At 42.6% G+C, this 19,991-nt stretch overlaps 1 protein-coding gene across 1 annotated transcript in view; it reads left to right on the top strand.

The window, feature by feature from the left end:
• The window catches only part of NSMAF (neutral sphingomyelinase activation associated factor), a 54,945-nt gene that overhangs the window by 26,764 nt on the left and 8,190 nt on the right, over window positions 1-19,991 (top strand). The window contains exons 10-23 of the mRNA XM_028108860.2: window positions 5,633-5,762; window positions 7,480-7,551; window positions 7,931-8,039; window positions 10,221-10,397; window positions 11,672-11,751; window positions 12,296-12,386; window positions 12,480-12,543; window positions 13,502-13,553; window positions 13,661-13,781; window positions 14,394-14,525; window positions 15,278-15,320; window positions 15,638-15,801; window positions 17,288-17,396; window positions 18,914-18,972. Coding sequence (XP_027964661.1) covers window positions 5,633-5,762; window positions 7,480-7,551; window positions 7,931-8,039; window positions 10,221-10,397; window positions 11,672-11,751; window positions 12,296-12,386; window positions 12,480-12,543; window positions 13,502-13,553; window positions 13,661-13,781; window positions 14,394-14,525; window positions 15,278-15,320; window positions 15,638-15,801; window positions 17,288-17,396; window positions 18,914-18,972 — 1,403 coding nt within the window. The remainder of the gene's footprint in view (window positions 1-5,632; window positions 5,763-7,479; window positions 7,552-7,930; window positions 8,040-10,220; window positions 10,398-11,671; window positions 11,752-12,295; window positions 12,387-12,479; window positions 12,544-13,501; window positions 13,554-13,660; window positions 13,782-14,393; window positions 14,526-15,277; window positions 15,321-15,637; window positions 15,802-17,287; window positions 17,397-18,913; window positions 18,973-19,991) is intronic.

Raw genomic sequence — 19,991 nt, forward strand, 5'->3', positions numbered from 1 at the left:
AATGATTTCATTCCCTGATTCTTCCTTTTTTTTTTTTTTAATTTATTTGCGAGAGAGAGTGAGCGTTTGTGTGCGTGTGAGTAGGGGGAGGGGCAGAGAGAATCTTAAGTAGACTCCCTGCTGATCGTGGAGCCCGATCAGGACCTCGAGATCACGACCTGAGCCAAAATCAAGAGTTGGATGCTTAACCACCTCAGCCTGCCAGGCGCCCCTCATTCCCTGATTCTAAAAGGAGTGCACGTCTTCAACCTGTATGCCTCCTTCAGCTTGTCCCAAACTGCCCCTGTTACCATCTGCGGCCCCCAGACCTGCGCATGGTCGGGAATGGCCCTGGCCTCGGCTTCTCCATCCTGACTTTGGTCAGACAGCCAGGCCCGTTGACGGATGCTCCCTAAGATCTTCCTAGTCTGTCACCATCTTTTCCCATTGTTGTTGCTGAGCTCAGGCCACCGTCACCCTCACTTAGGACACTCTAACGGCTGTTAGCTTGTCCACCGGCCCCCAGTCCGCCCTTCTCCTGTCCTGGCTCCCCTACTGTCCCGAGTGTACTTTGAAAATGTGGTTTTTCTAAAGAACTTAATTATGTCACTTGTCTGTTTAAAACTCTTCAAGATTTCCCATTGCCCTCAGGGTGAAGTCTCAACCTTCCACGGCTTCTGATCTAGCCCTTGCGCACTACTCTGGTCGCTGGTGGCTTGTCTCGAATTCTGTGTGCTGGCTCTTTGCCTTTATGCAGATCCCGAGCCTTCCCCACACTCTCTTCCCTCTGAGCCTTTGGACGTATTGCCTGTGCTTAGAGTGCTCAGCCTCCTTCCTCTTTTGCACCTGGCTGACTCTTACTTACTCATCTGATTTCAGCTTAGATGTTGGTTGTTCTGGAAAGTCTTTCCTGACCCTTCGGGCTGTGATCAGTATCTTACTAAAGAGTCCTGCAGGGACCAGGAGACTGCATTCCTACTGGTCCAGTGTTTTTTTTTTCATTGATTTTCTTGGCTTTTCTAAGTATGAAGATATTTCCTGCAAATAATTATGCTTTTATATGAACCTGCTCTCATTTATTTCTTGCCTCATACTAAGTAGATTTGCGTCTCATCTGCAATACCGCTGTATCGGTCGCGTAACTTTACAATAACTCCTGGCATCTGCAGGTTCAGGGCCTCACACCTTGTTTTCCTTTTTAATTTATGTCTTCACTATTCTTGGCCTTATGCTGCACTTCCATATAAATTTAGAAACAGCTTGTCAAGTTCCATAAAAGAAAACTCCCTGAGATTTTGATTGTGCTTGCATTGAATCACTCATTTATTTAGCCTTCTTTAATGTCTTCCTTATGGTTTTTTCCATAAAGGTCGTTCCTCTCTTGTGCTAGATTTATTCCAAGTACGTCATATTTTTGATGGTGTTGTAAATAGTGTCCTAAAAAACTCATTTTCCATTTATTGTTGATATATAGAGTGCAGTGGATTTTTGTGTATTCATTTTGTTTTCAGCAACCCTGCTAAACTTTGCGATTAGCTCTGTTAACTTTATATGTAAACTCTTTAATGTGTACAAAATCTTATGTATAAATTATTGCAGGCCATCTTCACTAAGTATTTTTATTTTAGATTCTTATTTTAGAGTTCTGCTAAATCTGTGGATCACTACAGCTTAGGACAACAGAGAATGTACTGGTTGAATAAATTCATTTATGGATTATGATGTGTTAGGCTTTTGCTAGATGCTTATGTTTATAAATGAGAATAGTTTTTAATATTCTGTTCTATTGCTATATTTGTGAGATTTGTGACCCTCACACTACAACGTTAAAGTGTTGAAGAACTTGCCAGTGAAGTCATCTGGCCAATAATGTTTCTGTGTTTATATTTGTTTGCTTCTTTTTCTGTTTTACCTACATAGCATTAATTTCCTTCTATTTTAATACTTGCAGGATATATTATAGGTAAGTGGATTGCTGGGGGAAGAATAGCTTCCATTTTAGGAAGGGAAAGGAATAAGAGGAATTAGCTTCTTTTGACCTACTTAGAATGCATAATTCTTCTGAGTAGTGATTTTTTCAATCCTGGGCTTCAATGTGACATTAATTTAAAAAATGGCTCACTCTGGAAGTTTTAATTTAATCCAGTCTCTAAAACATTAGGCTGAAGAATTTGGGGAAGAAACTTTTGCAGAATAAAATAAGATACTCCAGTGTTATATACTTCCTCTCAAAGAAAAAAGTAAACTTTTGCCAAAATAAGCTTTCATCATGGTTATGAGGAAATACTTTCTTATTGAAGAAATGAAGGGTAACTATATTTATTTTTCTCTACTGTTCATTCTGAAAATTTCAAATCCTCACAAGTTGAAGGAGTAACATAATGAACACAGATACTCTACAGGTCACCGGGGTTAGTTTGTTAACATTTTGTCAGATTTGCTTTAGTTCGCGCATGCTCCATGAGTGCGTGTGTGTGCAGGTATATATGTTATGTGTGTATATACGTATAGGTAATGTGTACATGCCTGTATATATATTGTGTATAAAATACATGCCTTTTTCAGAATCACTTGAAATTACATTATAAGATGTCATGACACTTCACCCATAATTACTTCAACACGTGTCTCTTCAAAGGGTATTCTCTGGCCCTCCTCCATACTATTACAATACTCAAGTATCGATGATTCTCTAACTCCATGTAATTTATAGTTTCATCTTCAAGTTTCCCCCTTTTGCACCCCAAAACATACCCTTTAAAGTACTTTATGTGAGGCTAATGTTAGATCTAAAGAAAAGGTGTAAAGATAATAAAGATAACCCGCAGAGGTCTTTCACGCCTCACCCGCTTTTTCCCCCACTGTTTCATATGTTCAGTCTGTCAGTGTGGTCATATGTGGTTGGAAGAATTCCTAGGTTGAGGATTTTTGTGATGCTATTTAAATTTGATTTTTCCAGTTATTTGTTACTGGTATGTAGAAATACAGTGGGTTTTTTTTTTTCATTCACCTTGTATTCTGTGACATTTCCAGATTTACTCATTAGTCCTAATGGGTTTTTTATAGATTGCATAGAGTCTTCTCTATATATAATTGTTTAATCTATGAATAAGGACCGTTTCACAGGAATCCTTGTGGCTTTTATTTATGTGTCTTGCCTCATTGTACTGTTTAATTAATAAATGCGGTGGGAGCACATCCTTGCCCTGTTCTTGATCTTACGGGAAAAGGGTTTGTTTTACAACTAAAGAATGAGGCTAGCTGTAGGTTTTTCATGGATGCCCTTTAACAGAATGAAGAAGCTCCCTTTTATTCCTGGTTTGCCAAGAGTATTTTCAATAATAGGTTTAGAGTTTTGTCAAATATTTTTTTCTGCACTTACTGAAATGATCACTTTTTTTCTACTTTATTCTGTTAATGTTGTGAGTTACATTGATTTTTTTCAGTGTCAAGCCAGCCTTCTTCATGGGATAAATCCCGCTTGATCATGATGTATTCTTTTTATCATAAATGAATTAGGGGCAGCTGGGGGACTCAACTGGTTAAGCATCCGACTCCTGGTTTCAGCTCAGGTCATGATCTCAGGGTTGTGAGATCGAGTCCCACATTGGGCTCTGCACTGAGCGTGGAGTCTGCTTGAGATTCTCTCTCTCCCTCTCTCTCTGTCCTCCCCGCCTCCCCCCCGCCGCTGTGCTTGCTCTCACTCTAAAAAACTGAATGAATGAATTAAACATCCCCATTAAAAAGTAGAGGTTGTCAGACTGTATAAAAAGCAAGACTCAACTATATAAAGTATGTGTGTTTTCAGAAACAGAATGAGGACACAGGTTAAAAATAGAGGGATAGAAAAAGATATACCATGCAGTCATACCACATGAAAATCCTGGTATGACCAGATTAAAAGAAGACAAAGCAGACTTCAAGACAAATGGATAAGGAGGGATCCTTCATAATGATGAAGGGTTCAACACATCTGTTGTGTGTTGATGTATAATACACATCTAAATGTATATGAACCTAACTGTTAGCTTCACAATACACAAGGCATGAATTTGACAGAAATGGGAGGAATAATTCCACAATTACTGGCAATTTCAACACCCTTCTCTTAGTAATTGATAGAACAAAATTGACAAAACATCAACAAAGTATAGACGATCTGAACAACCCTCAACCAGGTGGACCTAAATGACATAGGTAATTATTGATGTAGTTGATTTTAAACCCACTGTCTTAGTGTTTGTTAGCATTCCATTTGTCCTTTGTTTTTCTGAACCTCCTTTCTTAGCCTGACTGGACTTCTCTGCTGTGTCTAGTCTGTTGTTCAGCTTGCTTAAGTAACTCTTCATTTCTCTAATCTGGACGTAGAGACCCAACTAAATGCCGTTTAACCTCCAGAAGTGGTCGTGCGCCCACCCCTTCTGTGTCCCCCTTCTTGTCCCCCGGGGGCTCTGACAGCGCGATCCATGACTGATCAGGGTGAAGGCTTCGTGGCAGCCATAGCTACGTTCCCCATCTCTGCTGCCTACGATTCTTTTTGGGGAGCAATCGAGACTTCCTTCCAGTGGGGCTCGGGACCTGAGCGCCTGAAGGACCGTGGAGATATCTTCGCACCTTTCGGCCGAGCCACCAGCCTTCTGAACGCTAGGAGATTTCCCCCTGCTCCCCACCCAGTGGCAGCATGTTGGCGCCTCTGCTCTTCAGTCCCGACTCTGCTTTTGGCTTCTTTCTAGACCTCTCTCCATCCCGCAGCCCTTCCCCTTCTATCTGTCACCACCCAAGGCCACCCAACCGTTGCTCTCTTCACTCAGGTTTCTTTGCATCTTAAGCTTCCTGACTGCTTTATAAAAAGGCTTGTGTAGCTCTTCTGGCCGGTGTGTGTGGTTAGGGTGACAGCTCCAAGGTCCCCTTCACTTCATACGGAAGTAGAAGTCTGTCCTGTGGGCTTTCGTCCCATTGTTACTTATAACAATGGGGAGATTTATTTCTAACCCAGTTATGTCACTAAGGAATTGCCTTCAGCTGTTGATGACTTGGTTGTTTCCCCTCTAATTTTTTTTTTTACTCATTAGTAAAGCACAAAGAAAATGGACTTTTTCGACTAGTTAAATAATTTAGGAGGGGTAGTGGAAAAATCACATTTGACTGGTTTTACTACAGCCACAAAGAACTTACCTTGGAACTGACGTTTAAGTAATTCTAACTATGGACTCATGGCCTTATAAAGTGCTGTGTGAAGTAAATGGCACCTGTGACTCTAAAAATAGGTCTTAGAGACACAACAATAGAAAAATATGTTAATATAGGAATATTTTCAAGGCCAGTTTATTTTGGGAGGAAAAACAGTTCAGCTATAAAGGGTTCTTTGCTATTACTTATTTGTCTTCTCTTCTGTGATAAACTCATCTGTTGTTGTTGTTCGGGTTCTCACTAGACCATCTGAAAGAATGTCAAGTTTTTTGTTTTGTTTTTTTTAAAGAATGTCAGTTTTATTTAAACCACCAATTTTTATAGTACCATTTTTCTTGTATTAAGTGTAGTGTTTAGACAGATGTCATACATAGTCACACTGTAGCTCCCTTTGAGAAAGTTAAACTTAGGAAGTAGATTGATTTGTGATTTTTCTTACTTCTGCTGAAAACTGTATTGTCAGATTCCAGAGTGTTTCTGAAAAGCTGCACATGGAATGCAAAGCAGAAATGGTGACTCCGCTGGTGACGAATCCTGGACATGTGTGCATCACCGACACAAACCTGTATTTTCAGCCTCTCAATGGGTACCCGGTAAGCAGAGACATAGGGTCAGATGGGGAGCTGCTTTAGCACTGGAATATTCATCTTTTCCGGGAACTTGACCTCACAGTTCCGGTGTTGTCATAGTTTGGCGAGGATCGAAATTCCGCCCCCTTCCCCTCCAGCAGCTGTGTGTTCAGCAGGCCTCCCTATGTCATCTTGATGCCCGCTCATCCAGATTCGAGCTCTTCCGATCTCTTTTCAGTAATTCTGGGGTCCCTTGCCCTCGCTGTGACAAGAAACCCTGCCTCCCCCCGCCTCCAATTTTAGTAAAGGGTTGTTAGAGGTTTATACCTTTCTCCTTGGAAGCACTTCTGGAAGAGACCAATGAAATATACTAAAGAGAAATGGGTATTTTCTGTATATCTGCTTATGTGCGCATATATGTGGGTATTACTTGTTTTTCTTTAATGAGGAGCAGAATCAGTAGATCTGAGTCTATCACAAGCAGTGTGGCGCGGTCCCCTGCCAGCCAGCACAGAGGGGCCGGTGGAGATTCTGTCTTCGAACAGCTGTGGTGCTTCTACCATGATGGTGGAAACAGTCTTCTCTTTCTCAGTGACTTTATAGTAAAGATAAACTCGGATTTCCACACTAAAATTTGTAAAAATATGTCGCTTTATCTAGATGTGAACACTTTTTGGAGTGGTTCATTAGAAGAACAGAAGTGCTAATACACTCTGATAGTGCGTTGGACCCTTTGGCAGGGCAGCTTGAAGAACGTGTTTTCTGTCATAGGAGGCTACGTCCTGGAAATTCTCCAGGCTGGTGGGTCAGTCATTCGGTCACTAAAACGTCTAATGCTTTTGTGCGAGAAATGGTGCTATGACAGGTCTGTCCACCAGGCGGCGGGGCACCCTCGCCAAGCCCTCCCACAGACGCTACACATCGCTGAAGGGCATGCTCTGCTGGTGTTAATAGTTGGCTTGACCGCTCCTATTACTATGACTTGAGTCAAAAACTTTTTGGGATTATATCTGAGTATGTGCTAGAGCTTCAGGATCCATAGTGTGAGCATGTATTCCCTCCCAAATCTCTGGGCTGTGATCCTTGACCAGTCTTGAGGAAGCTTCCACAGTTCCACATGTGGGCTTTTCCTCCCTCTCACTTGGGGAAAGGTGGATGTGTCACCATTTAGCCAAACTCAGTGGCTTTTCTAACCTCATTCTCCTCTTACTAGTGTTTTAAGCCTCTTGAGAAGCAAGAAAATTTTCCTCCTCATAAAGAAAGAAAAATTTAGAGGCCCTGCTTAATACTGTAGTTGTTTATGAGCCTTAATACAATGTAGTTTTTACAGAGATAAAATTTTAGATACATTCTAAAAGAAGATGTACTGTGTCAGTTCCAAGAAAACCATTGATCTATAAAAAGATAGCAAAATTCCTGAGAGGTTATCTGTGCCAGCACTTTAATATCCCTTATCATTCAGCAACCTTGCAGGACCCTGAAGGATAGATCAGTGCCTTATCATTTTGGGGGTCCTGAGCGAGGGTAGGGAGACTTGTCCAAGGTCATAAAGTTAGTGGAAAAGGGCAGACCAGGACGTAAAACCAGAAATGCCTTGTTCTAAGAGCTGCCTTTCTGATTGTTCACATGTAACACGTCAGGAAGTCAAGATTTGGCCACTTTTTCACCTTTCTGATACCAAAGGGCAGCTTCTAATTGTGTCCGAACGTTGATGTTTGAGATTGTCTTTCTACTTTTAAAGAAACCTGTGGTCCAGATAACACTCCAAGATGTCCGCCGCATTTACAAAAGGAGGCACGGCCTCATGCCTTTGGTGAGTTCCTGCGGAATGTCACTTCTCGGTGGATGATTGTCAGATCTTCAGTTTAGCCAATGGTTTATTGACTTGTAAACAATCATGGCATGTCTGAAAAGTGCAAGTATGTCGTATTGTAAGCACGTTGTCTCCAAGTCTTTCTTTTGGATGAACTGTGTGCATGCACGCATACACATACCATGCACATATTCATACAAACACACGCATATATGTGCATCGCTGAATCAAATCTATATGTGGAGAATGTAAATAGATAATATCTGCAGATAAAAAATACAGATCTTTATCTGAAAAGCTTTTGTACTTACGTAGCTTGTTTTGAGATGGCAAGGTAAACAGTGCTATTTATTTTACTGTTTTCTTTCTGAATTTATAGGGCTTGGAAGTGTTTTGCACAGAAGACGACCTCTGTTCTGACATCTACCTAAAGTTCTATGAACCTCAAGATAGAGATGACCTCTATTTTTATATTGCCACATATCTAGGTATGGTGCTCACCCTTCATTGTATCTATTCACCTGAGGGTGGTTCAACTCCTAAGTACCTGGGTTAGGAAATAGGAGAAGAGAAATGCTGTATCTAGAATCACCTCTCTGGGTCTCCTTATTCCTTCTCATCAGGAACTAGGGTTGGCAGAATGGCATTCTACAAACTAAATCATAATTTCATATAAATGAAATTGGGCGATAGTTCGCTCCAATTGTGTGTTTGAAAAACTCTTGATCAGTATATTTAAATGTTTTTTACATTTTAACAACCCCCAAGTTGAATGGATTATAAAGAATCCACCTAATTATTTTTCTCCTCAGTCTTGTCTATATTCGTTTTCAGAAACCAGGACTTGGTTTTTTAATTTGAAGCAGTGAGCTGTCCAGTCATGTGTTTGTAATCGTTAACTATGGTCTTAATCACAAAGCTGGAAAACGGCACAAAAGGAACACATGAGCCTTCTGTACTCCGTATCGTACCATGGGACTTGATTTGCTTTTAATTAATAATTCCTCAGTCTTCCATAAAAATGTGAAGTTTCCCACCTTTAATAGAAAGAACACCTGATTTTTCTTTTTAGGCATAAACATATGAAATTGTATGCTTGAATTATTCTTGTGTACAGAGTTGTTAGATGACTAGAATGGGTTGATTTTCAAAAATAGATGTTGGAATTTTATTACTGCCATCTTAACTTTGTTTGCTAGTCGTACTCCCTTAGAAATGGAATTTTCCCTCAGAAGAATAGTTTATTTGCAATAAGGAATATATTTTATTTTATAGTAGGCTTAGAATTCAAGTATTTTTCTTCTCACATTAAGCTGTTACATTTAATTTAATGCGTAAGTATAGCTCTGGTACAAGTTGACTGTTATTTCCTGCCTCCTGATTTTTTTTTCATTTTATTCCTCTAACTATGTAACAAGATTACAACAAAAAACTCAACTTTCATGGTGAGTCCTAAAAATCTCAAGTCATAACTCTTGCCATGACCTAAAAACCTGTCTCCTTAAAGCTTCCTTATTCCCTCTGATCTTATTCCTCAAGTTGGTCAGACTTTCTCTGAGGTGTGTGAGTATGGGAAATGAGAATAAGCATTTTGAGTTTTTAAGCTCTTTCCTTATAGCTGGTTAGAGAAGAAACTTGGTAAAAGTAAATAAGGATAAATATTGAATCAACAGATAAGTTAGATAAGTTGCTTGGTACAACCAACAAAACGTTGAAAGCAGAATTTTCCGAACGAATTAAAACAGTTGAGTCACTTTATGCTCTCCAAGAGGAAAGTTCTCCTTGGTGCCACATACTCTGTGATTCCATGTTTCCTGAGGGGGTGTGGGGGACTTTCTGGTTCTTCTCCTTTGAGAAATCATGTTTTCCCACCAGAGACCTTTTTCTCCTTCAGCGGGTTCTTTTCTTTGCCTCGCTCTTCACATGCCTTCATAATACGTAGGCATTGGCAAATCTGTGGTAGTAGACCTCTTCCTGATCTAAAAGAGAACTCAGATTGTTTTTGTTTTGATTTCATAAAATGGAGGAAATAAGCTTTTACAAATGGTCATGGCTTCTTAAAGGCATTAAAACTCAAGTACTTTGTATATATTGCAGGCCATATATGATATAGTAAATATTATGCATTACCATGTAATACCTCCATATTTGCTCCATACCTTCATATTTGTTTTATATCATATATTTAATATAGACCATATGTTTTAGATATGTAATAATATTCCCTCCTGGTGAATATCCTTGCAGATGTTCATATTTAATGCAACAGGTATTTGGTGAAAACCAACTACAGCCTACTTTTCATTTTCTTAAAACGTATTTTTCAAAAATGCATTAGAGGTTCTACATTTAAAACATCTAATTTTGGGGGCGCCTGGGCGGCTCAGTCGGTTAAGCATCCGCCTTCAGCTTGGGTCATGATCCCAGGGTCCTGGGATCGAGCCCCGTGTCAGGCTCCCTGCTCAGCCGGAAGCCTGCTTCTCCCTCTCCCTCTGCCTCTGCTCCTCCCCCTGTTTATGTGCGCTGTCTCTCTTTCTCTCTCTGTCAAGTAAATAAATAAAATATTAAAAAAAAAAAAACACCAACCATCTAGTTTTTACACGCTCAGTACAACTTAGCCGGCGTTCGCCAAGTTCAGTGGCGACCCGGTGGGCCCTGTCCCCCCTCAGAGCACCATGCGGCGGAGCGCACAGCGGAGAGCTACATGCTGCAGTGGCAGCGCGGGCACCTGTCCAACTACCAGTACCTCCTGCACCTCAACAACCTGGCGGACCGCAGCTGCAACGACCTCTCTCAGTACCCCGTGTTCCCGTGGGTCATCGGCGACTACTGCAGTGCCGAACTGGGTAAATGCTGGGTAAATGCCACAAAGCCGAGGGCTTAGAGGAAAGCCGGAGGTCCGACTGTGATCTGTGTAGGCAGATTTGAACCCATCTGGATTTCTGTACTAACGATTGCTGGTTTCCCTTCCGAGGTACCGGGTCGGTGGTCTCTAAGTTATATGGGCTTTACGTGTGTTTTCTCCACTATCGCTTAAATTCTTTTAATCCTAAAGAAAGGACTCACAGACTTCTTGAAAGACATGCCCAGAAAGTATGCGTATGTTTTTAAGCCATATCATTATTACATGTCATGACCACATTTGAAATGCTTGTTTTGCACTTTGAAAAATTGTTTCTCAGGTTGTCCTTTTGTTTTAGAATTCACACTCAAAAATGTGATTGCCAAAAGCCATAATTATTCATTTTAGAACATTTAGAAAGTGCTGAAATATTGAAAGAAGGAAATAAACCCATCATCAATAATTACATTAATGAGAGAGAACCATTTTAACCCTGTGGTATGTGTATTTCTCTCAACAAAAATGGGACTATATTATAATTTGATTTTGTAATATTCTAAATTATATATTATGAACAATAAATTCCTTTTAGACAGTTCACTAATCGAACCCTCACACTTGAAAGAAATAACAGACTTTCTGGGACTATGAGAATTTATTTCTGTGATAATATTCAGTCCGCAATTCTCAAATTATGTTATTATCACACAATAATAATATTCACTGTAATTCAAACTTCAGCAAATCTTGGTAGAAGAATGCTGACTTTTAAAATGTGCTTGTTTTTTGTTGTTGTTTTCCTTGGAATATATTTTTTTAAAACCAGTAGTTCTTTAAAAAAAAAAAAAATCGGGGCACCAGGGTGGCTCAGATGGTTAAGCATCTGCCTTCGGCTCAAGTCATTGATCTCCCCACATCGGGCTTCTGGCTCAGCAGGGAGTCTGCTTCTCCCTCTCCCTCTGCCTCTCCCCCTGCTTGTGCTCTGTCTGTCTCTCTCAAATGAATAAATAAAATCTTTAAAAACAAATGAATAATTGGGGCATTTTCAAATTAGAGATGCTACTCTTGAGTGACTTGCTGACTTAAAACTCAAGCCCTAACCTTTACAGTTATGTAAGTGACTATCAGAAATACTCTAATTCTAATGGGTTTGTCTCAATTTTTTTAAAAATTATTTGTGGAAATAAATCTGTGCATGTGTATCCATGGCGGGGGGTAAGGTTATTAAGTGTAAGTTTGCTAGCTTTATTTTAATTAATACATTTTTTAAATCTACAGATTTGTCAAATCCAGGAATATTCCGGGATCTTAGCAGGCCAGTAGGGGCTCTAAACAAGGAACGGCTGGAGAGACTCCTGGTACGTGGATTTGGGGATGCCCGGCTTCTAAGCAGCTCCCTGAGCCATGGCCTCTGTTTTTATAGTAAGGGAAACTCATTTCTCCAGGACTTAGGGGAGGCCTATTCCGAGTGACTAGAAGATCTAGATCATACTTTTTCTTACTCCCTCTCTGCCCTCTGCCTTCCCCCGTGAGTTTAGCTGCTCGCCCACACCCATTTGCATCTTCTGCCTGCAGTTCAGGAAGTAGGAGGCAGGCCGCCTCACAAGTTTACGGATTTAGTTGCGCAAAGGCGCTCTCTGGTGAACTGCACAAGAGCCGTGTAACGTCCGTTCTGTTCAGACCGGCCCAGCATTGTTCCCACTGAGCTAAGAAAAGCTAAATACTTGTCACGGGAATACTGTGTGTGTTCACAGTTGTTTTCCCCTCCTCTTCTCCCTTTCCTACTTAAGAGAGAAACTAAGGGATGTAATGTAGCCAGGCCACGATCTGAGGTTTGACTACTTGCGGCAGTCACTGTTTTCCTGGCCGACGCCTAGCAGGATCTTTCTCGGTCTGTTGCAGACCCGCTACCAGGAAATGCCAGAGCCAAAGTTCATGTACGGCAGTCACTACTCTTCCCCTGGCTACGTGCTCTTTTATCTTGTGAGGATCGGTAAGATTCCGTGTCAGTGCCCCCGATTCAGTGCTGTTTCTCATGTGTTCTTGGGGGTTCTGTTACCTCACTTAACTCTGATTTCCCCTCTAGCGCCCGAGTACATGCTGTGTCTGCAGAATGGAAGATTTGATAACGCAGATAGAATGTTCAACAGGTTTGACCCAATGCTTCACCTACCCGTTCGTAAACTCTCTAATTGTAAACGTACAATGTGTTTGCTTCAAAAAACCGGATACACAAATGTCAAGAAATGCCAAGAATCGCTGATTGGTACATCTGTCTGTTCCTTTGAGGCTTTTTCTAGTCCTGTGTGTGTGTGTGTGTGTGTGTGTGTGTGTGTGTGTGTGTGTGTAACTGTAAGAACATCTTTCAATTACAGCTTTTGTCCTGCCTGTTTGTAGCCTCGTCGTATTCAATATTGAAGTGTTACCCCTATATCAGATGTTCACAGTGACTTTGAAATTATTTTATCACATCCTAATGTATGCCATAATTTAAGTATTTTAACTATTCCTCTATTGTTGGACATTTAGACCGTTTCCAACATCTCCTTATTCTAAATAATTCTGCTGTGACTTGAATATAATCTCCTGTGAGTGTTTAAATATTTCCTTGCCAAAAAAAAAAAAAAAAAGCCAGAAAATATGGAGAAAACTAAGTTCGCCCAGCCTCCCACCACGCTGAGATAACATTCATTGTTAATCTTTTGGTCTGTGTCTCTCCAGTCTTTCCAAGCTGTGTCGAGTTTAATCCCTTTCTGAAATGAGCTATTAAAACAGCCATGCTAGGTGTTCCGTGTTTAAGCAGCAGCCTGTGTTGGCCCTTCGATGAGGCAGTGTGTGGTTGGAGGCTTACGGCGTGGGCTTGGAGATGCCCTGTCTGGGTCTGTGTCTTCACCCTGTGTCACTCCCTGCATGAACTCAGAGAAGGCGTCTCTTCTGTCAAAGGGGGATCCTCATACACATGTCAAGAATTATGAGTTAATGGGAGAAATGAATTAATACAGGTGAAGTGTAGGACAACACCTAGGTGCATAGACAGCCCTGTGGTTGCTATTTCCAGACCCAAGACTTAAGATCAGTTGATTTTTTTTTTTTTTTTTTTGTGTCTAGTATCGCAGAAACTTGGAAAAACTGTTTGGATGGCGCAACTGATTTTAAAGAGGTAAGCAGTTAACAAAGCTAATAATTCACTGGGCTTGTGGTTTCTAATGGCTTTAAAAAATGTTTGTTGCTGTTCTTTCCACCCCCTTACCCCCCCCCCCATTTCAGTTGATTCCAGAATTCTATGGTGATGATGTCAGCTTTTTAGTCAATAGTCTGAAGTTGGATCTGGGAAAGAGACAAGGTGGACAGATGGTTGATGATGTGGAACTCCCACCCTGGGCACGGAGTGAGTACCACCCTGGAAGTACCCAATTTCAGCAGTTCTTCAGCCAGGGGGGCCACTTCAGTATTGTGATTTAGTTGCCTGGGTTTTTTAAAAAATACCAGCATACTTCTCTATGTAAATGAGGCGCTATCTCAGTCCTCTTCCAAATCAGAACTAGTCTTGTGAGCCTGTGATGTAAAAACATCGATACGTGTTTGAAAGACCTAAATGTTGTGAAAGTGATCTTCGCCACTCCCCTCCCCCTCACCAGAATTGATATTTTATATGATGGGGGCAAAAAAAAACCTCATTAATAAATATGTACCTCGGGACCCCTGGGTGGCTCAGTGGGTTAAGGGTTTGCTTTCAGCTCAGGTCATGATCCCTGCAGTCCTAAGATTGAGCCCGCATCCCCTGCTCAGCGGGGAGCCTGCTCCTCCCTCTGCCTGCCCCTCCCCCTGTTTATGCTCGCGTGCTCTCTCTCTCTCTCTGACAAATAAATAAAATCTTTAAAAAACAAACAAATATGTACCTCTTGCCTCTCCTAGAAGCTTTATTTGCATATGGATAGACAAAAGAAATGGGAGAGAATAAATGAAGACAGTGATGTTTTGATCGAGTCTAATCTAATAGGTCCCGAGGACTTTCTCCAGAAGAGCAAAGACGCATTGGAAAGCAATTATGTGTCAGAGCACCTTCATGAGTGGATCGATCTCATATTCGGCTACAAGCAAAAAGGGAGTGATGCCGTTGGGGCCCATAACGGTACGTGAGTCTCAGAATTGTCACATAGCATTTGATGAAAACAAAAGCACAAAGGAAGAGGAGAAAACGCGGCCAGAGCAGTCAAGCTCATGTTGGGCAGCAGCATCTTCTGTCAGCAGACAGTGGCTCCCGGCTCCATGGCCCTGGGTCAGATACGGAGTAACAGAGGAGGAAGGACTTTGGCCTAAAGAACCCCAGCTTCACCCCGATCCCCAGAGGTGTTTTTCTAAAGTCTTCCAATTTTAGCATTACTCTCCATCCCACTCACTAATTAAAACTCAATCAGAATATGATAGAAGAGCACCCCCACCCCCCTGTTCCTCTGAAGGGCCCCCGGGCTTCTTATTAATGGAGGAAAAAGAAAACTGTGGCAGCCCCCCTCCCCAACCCCCGGGCTCCTTCTTACCTGCCTCCAGGCTGCCCGGTGGTGTCAGCTGGTGAAGAGAAGCTGGCAGGTCAGGCTGGACCTCACGCACGGCAGTGCAGGGTGATTGGCGCTTCCCCTGGGGGCAGATACCTGGAGATAAGAGGCTGTCTCACCTGCCAGTTGGATTTCTGCTCGGCGAAAGATAACTTGGGTTGATATTTATTGCCGTTGGTTTTTATTAGTCTTTTTTTGCAAAATGACCATCAGTTTCTTTGAATAGAAGTTTAAAGTTGTTGAGTGTTTAAGATTCTGTGCAGAGCATCAATCATAACCAAACAGTACCTCTTTCAAGAGGGTTTTTCATCTCTTTTTTTTTTTTTTTCAGTATTTCATCCCCTGACCTATGAAGGAGGCGTAGACTTGAACAGGTACCTATACGTCTAGAAGGAGCTTCTACTTAAGTTACGAAATACCTCTTTGTCTAAATGATGAATGCAGCTCTTTGATCATATGAAGGTGTGGAAATTTTACAGTGAATTATATCTTGCTTTCCCCATTAGGTAAGTCACCTAGCCTCAGAAAATTCTCTAAGCTCTGTGGTGAGGCTCGGACAGCCCTGGCACATAGTCGCTGTTACTATTTGAGGGTCAAACCTCTCTCCTGTTGAGCTGCATTATTTGACATTTGTGCTCTTGGGGAACTCGAACCTCGAGGGTCACTGCGTTATTTGTGTTCTGTCCTAAAGCATCGAGGACCCTGACGAGAAAGTAGCCATGCTGACCCAAATCTTGGAGTTTGGCCAGACGCCAAAACAGCTCTTTGTGACACCACATCCTCGACGGATCACCCCGAAGTTTAAGAATTTCTCCCAAACCTGCAGTCATAATGCTCCCATGGCAGATTCTCCAGGTAAGTTTTGTAAAGAGAGTAAATGTGAGCACGCTTCGTTTCTCTTTTCTGATTCGGATGTTCCTGAGGATTCTGCAGAGTAGGTGAGTCATGAACTGTCATGTGGCCTAGAGGTGGTTGTGTTTGGGCATCCGACTGCACTTCTCCTGAAAAACAACAACTCGACAAGCCTGTTTTTGTTGTTTCCTTTGTGTTTTAACTGCTGATTTTAAAGAAAATCAAGTTACTTTTATTTCCCGGTCGTGTTATTCCTTTTACATGAGACTTGGCAGTATTTTGTTGTTGTTCTGCCTCTCCTTTTCTGTGGTTTTCCAAGCCAGTGTTTGGTGCTTAGCCGGTCACCTTCACATTGGCCCGTCCTGGCTGCACCGCTCCCATGGTCACCCTTGGCCCCACTCTCCCCTGTTCTCTCCCAGACACAACTTCCTCCATCCCTCATTCTCCTCCTTCCCCACATACAGATCCTGAATTCAACGTGCTTTGTTTTCTTTATTTGATTCATTCTCTTCGTCAGTCATTCGACAAACATTTACAGAGTCTCTGTTGTTTCCCGGCCCCGTGCTCGGTGCTAAAATGAACTTGACCCTGTTGTCACACCTCGTATTTGGAGAAGGAGGAAAAAATACTCCCTGTCACCCAGTTATCCGTGTTTCACATTTCACATAGGACAGCCTGAAGCCCTCGGGCTCCCAGGAGGAGTCTGACACTATGTGGAACTTTGGGAGCAAAGTCCCATGATTCCTTATCATCCTTACTTCTATCTGTTCCAGGCACCCAGGGACGTCGTAGGTGCCCAGAGCAGAGTATCTCTCACGCCGGGAGGAATAGCTCTCAGGGGCCCGGGATCCAGGGCTAGCCAGGAGTTCTTCTCTCTAAGAGAGAATGCCTCACGGGGTTCAGTCATAAAGACCATAAGATGATCTTGTGATGTCTCTTTAAACCCATGCCCCGCTTAGTCACCAGGCTCATACCACTGTCTTGTGATTATACTAAGGAGCACTTGCCCCCCAGCCCTTCAGAAGACAGGAGGGACAGCTTCCCTCATCCTGGCCAGGGTGCTTATAGCTCGGAACACATCTGCTTTCTCCCCCTCAAAACCAAAATGAAACCTCAGCATTTGTAGGGAATGGTCAGGCTTTTGCAACCATTACTGACAAGGAAATGTTACTCAGTCTTGTGTTTCCTGAAGCTCCTAAGGCAGGGGCTGAGTGAAAACTTTGGGGACACTGATAAGAGTATAAAAAGACTTCAGTATTCAAAGATACTTTTTAATTTTTCTCCCAATATGTTATTTAGATTATACATTTTATCATTTTCCTTGACGAACATGGAGCTCCCAAGTACATTTCAGAGTAGTCATATTTCAGTGGGGCATTTTGTTTCCTTGGTCATTTGATTTTAATAGAAAATATTGTGACCCTGATGCTTGTTGTCTGTGGTGCTTGTTAATAATTCCGTTGACTCACTTGGCAACAATTCAATGTAGTCTCTCCAGGTGAAGAGTCTTTTGAAGACCTGACTGAAGAAAGCAAAAGCCTGGCTTGGAATAACATCACCAAACTGCAGTTACATGAGCAATATAAAATCCACAAAGAGTAAGAACACCTCTGTGCCGTCCTTGCAAAACTTGGGGTCTTGGCCTGGAGCGAAGCCACACTGTTTTAAGTGGAGTCAAGGGGGTGGAAATTCTCTTTCAATGTTGTCTTGATTGGTTTTTCTCCCCCCAAAATGTCTGTAGTGATGAGCCATGTGGGGTCAATGTGGCAAGGGAAAGTTCGGCACAAAATGGATTTCTGTCAGCCTTCCATGCTGTCATTTCTACCCCTGGTCTTTCTAGAGCCCACAACGGGGTCTGCGGCCAGCAGGTAGTTTTATGCCTCTCCAACTGGGGTACACAGCCCCTCGAGTCTTTGATGGGAGAAACATGGTGTATCTTCCCCAAGTGTTGGATTCACAGATATTGTAGGGGAAAATGTGTCCTTTTAAAAAATTATAACAAATATGTGTAGAGAGAGAGAGAGATCAAAAGGCTAAGTTCACAGGAGTTTTAAAAGTAATACCTGTACTTTCAAAAAAAGGGCTTGCTGTCAGACCCAGAGGGGTTATGAGTGTTCAGACTTCTGCCATTAAGGATGGTCACACCTTTTGGTAGGAAGGCTTGAGAAGCACTGACCTCCCCTGAGCCATCCTATTACGGATGGGAAAACCCAGGCTCAGAGACGAGCCCGTTGGCCTGCTCCATGGCCATAGACATCCTGTCTGACATGTTGATATCACAGACACCATGGGTCACGGGTGGGTCTGAATGTCCCAGTCTACTTCAGATCTATAGCTCCGGATCAGAGCAGAGCCACCTGCAAAGAAATATATAGTTCACCTTACTCATTATAACAGTGGCTTTTCGGGCGCCTGGGTGGCTCAGTTGGTTAAGCAACTGCCTTCGGCTCAGGTCATGATCCAGGAGTCCCCGGATTGAGTCCCACATCAGGCTCCCTGCTCGGCAGAGAGTCGGCTTCTCCCTCCGACCCTCCCCCGTCTCATGTGCTCTGTCTCTCTCATTCTCTCTCTCTCAAATAAATAAATAAAATCTTAAAAAAAAAATAACAGTGGCTTTTCTTTTCTCAACTTCTCTAAGTGATACATAGAAAGAGGCCTTATCATCCCGGGCAGTGTAGACATGAATGAACCTGTGAAAGGAAATGGTAGAACCAGACAATGGTATCATCACTGAACAGATGCTCGGTAAATTTGATTCAGCAGCGAAGCAAGTGAAGTAAAGAAGAGTTTCAGTAATTTGGGTGATAGTCAGAGAAGGTGAAACTGAAGGAGAAGCAGATTTCCAGTTGTCAGGGAAGGTGTTCGACTTTGAATATGGCAGCCAGGGAAGACGAGAGTGGGAATGGTTTCTGGCCACAGGTCTCACCAAAACAAAATTCGAAGCTCCCAAATGATTTGGTCGTGGCAGGTGTAATATGTGTGGGACAGATCCAGCAGACAGGCTGTGACGAAAAAAAAAATACAGAAACTTGGTAAAATGAAACCAAGGACTTGAAAGAGACAAGTGTCTCAGCACATGGTTGTTGGTAACGTATAAAACTCTGTCTTTAAACAGGGCAGTTACTGGAATAGCCGTCTCTTGCAACGGGTCTTCCGTCTTTACAACCTCACAAGGTATGTTTCCCGGCCTGAACAGTGGTTTACCTGAAACCACAAAGTATCCACGTTTCTTAACTCTCCGTCAAGGATTCCACTTGAGTGTGCCACCTCCACGTAAGGTGGACTTTGAGCAGTTTGTGGCATTTGACAGAAAATGTCATTGTAGTTTGCCAGAAACAATCACGAGAATGCCTTTCTGTTGCTGATGAGGCTTCCAGAAACTTCAGGGACAGGGCAGAAAGAGCTTATTCCCCGGCCCCGTGCTTGGCGGGAGGCGCGCACGCTCCTGCGGGTCCGCCCGAACCCAGAACGTGCCGGCGGCTGTGGGGTGCAGCTGGGGCGCCCCAGGGCACAGTGCGCTGGGGCATGAGCCAGTGCACGTTTGCTGTTAGGTGTTTCATTTGTGTCATGCGGTATATATGCCAGGGTGTTTGTTGTTGAATTTCGCTGGAAATCCAATGCATGCATTGTTAACGTTCTTCTACATTATCAGGTTGTATCTTAGTCATCCTGCTTATGTTTTAAGACAACTGGCTCTGACAGAGTGAGTAGCCAGCTGTTTTTGAGGGGACTTGTCTTTTAGCCTTCATCATAGGAAATCACATGTTTCATTGAGTCTGGAAATGGTGCCATCCAACTAAGCCCTTCCAGAGAAATCAGAGTTACTACTCTTGGGTTCTATGATGGTGGTTTGTTATCTGTAGCATGTCCTTCCTTGCTCTTTCAAGGACAACCTCAGGATGCATAAAGCAGAATTTTCCACAAAGCATAGATAATGGTTCTACGGTAGGCCAAAGGAAGTGGACGTGCAGGACGCACACTGGGCCCCGTTGGGGTCAGCAAGACGATGCTGACAGAGGGAAGCAGTCTGCGTTCTCCCAGGATCCTGCCCGCCGAATGTGCCAGCATCGTAACACCAGACCGAATGCTTTATCGTGAAAGCAGTTTATCTCTAAAGCTTTATCGTTAAGCAGAGCCTGTGTTCTTAGCTGGATTTTTCTGCCAGGGTTTAAGTCCCTCAGTCTCTTGTAATT

Source organism: Eumetopias jubatus, unplaced genomic scaffold (assembly GCF_037043125.1).
Source record: "Eumetopias jubatus isolate StellerSeaLion01/CBP00866 unplaced genomic scaffold, mEumJub1_p1.0 scaffold_4, whole genome shotgun sequence".
NCBI classification, from domain to species: Eukaryota; Metazoa; Chordata; class Mammalia; order Carnivora; family Otariidae; genus Eumetopias; species Eumetopias jubatus.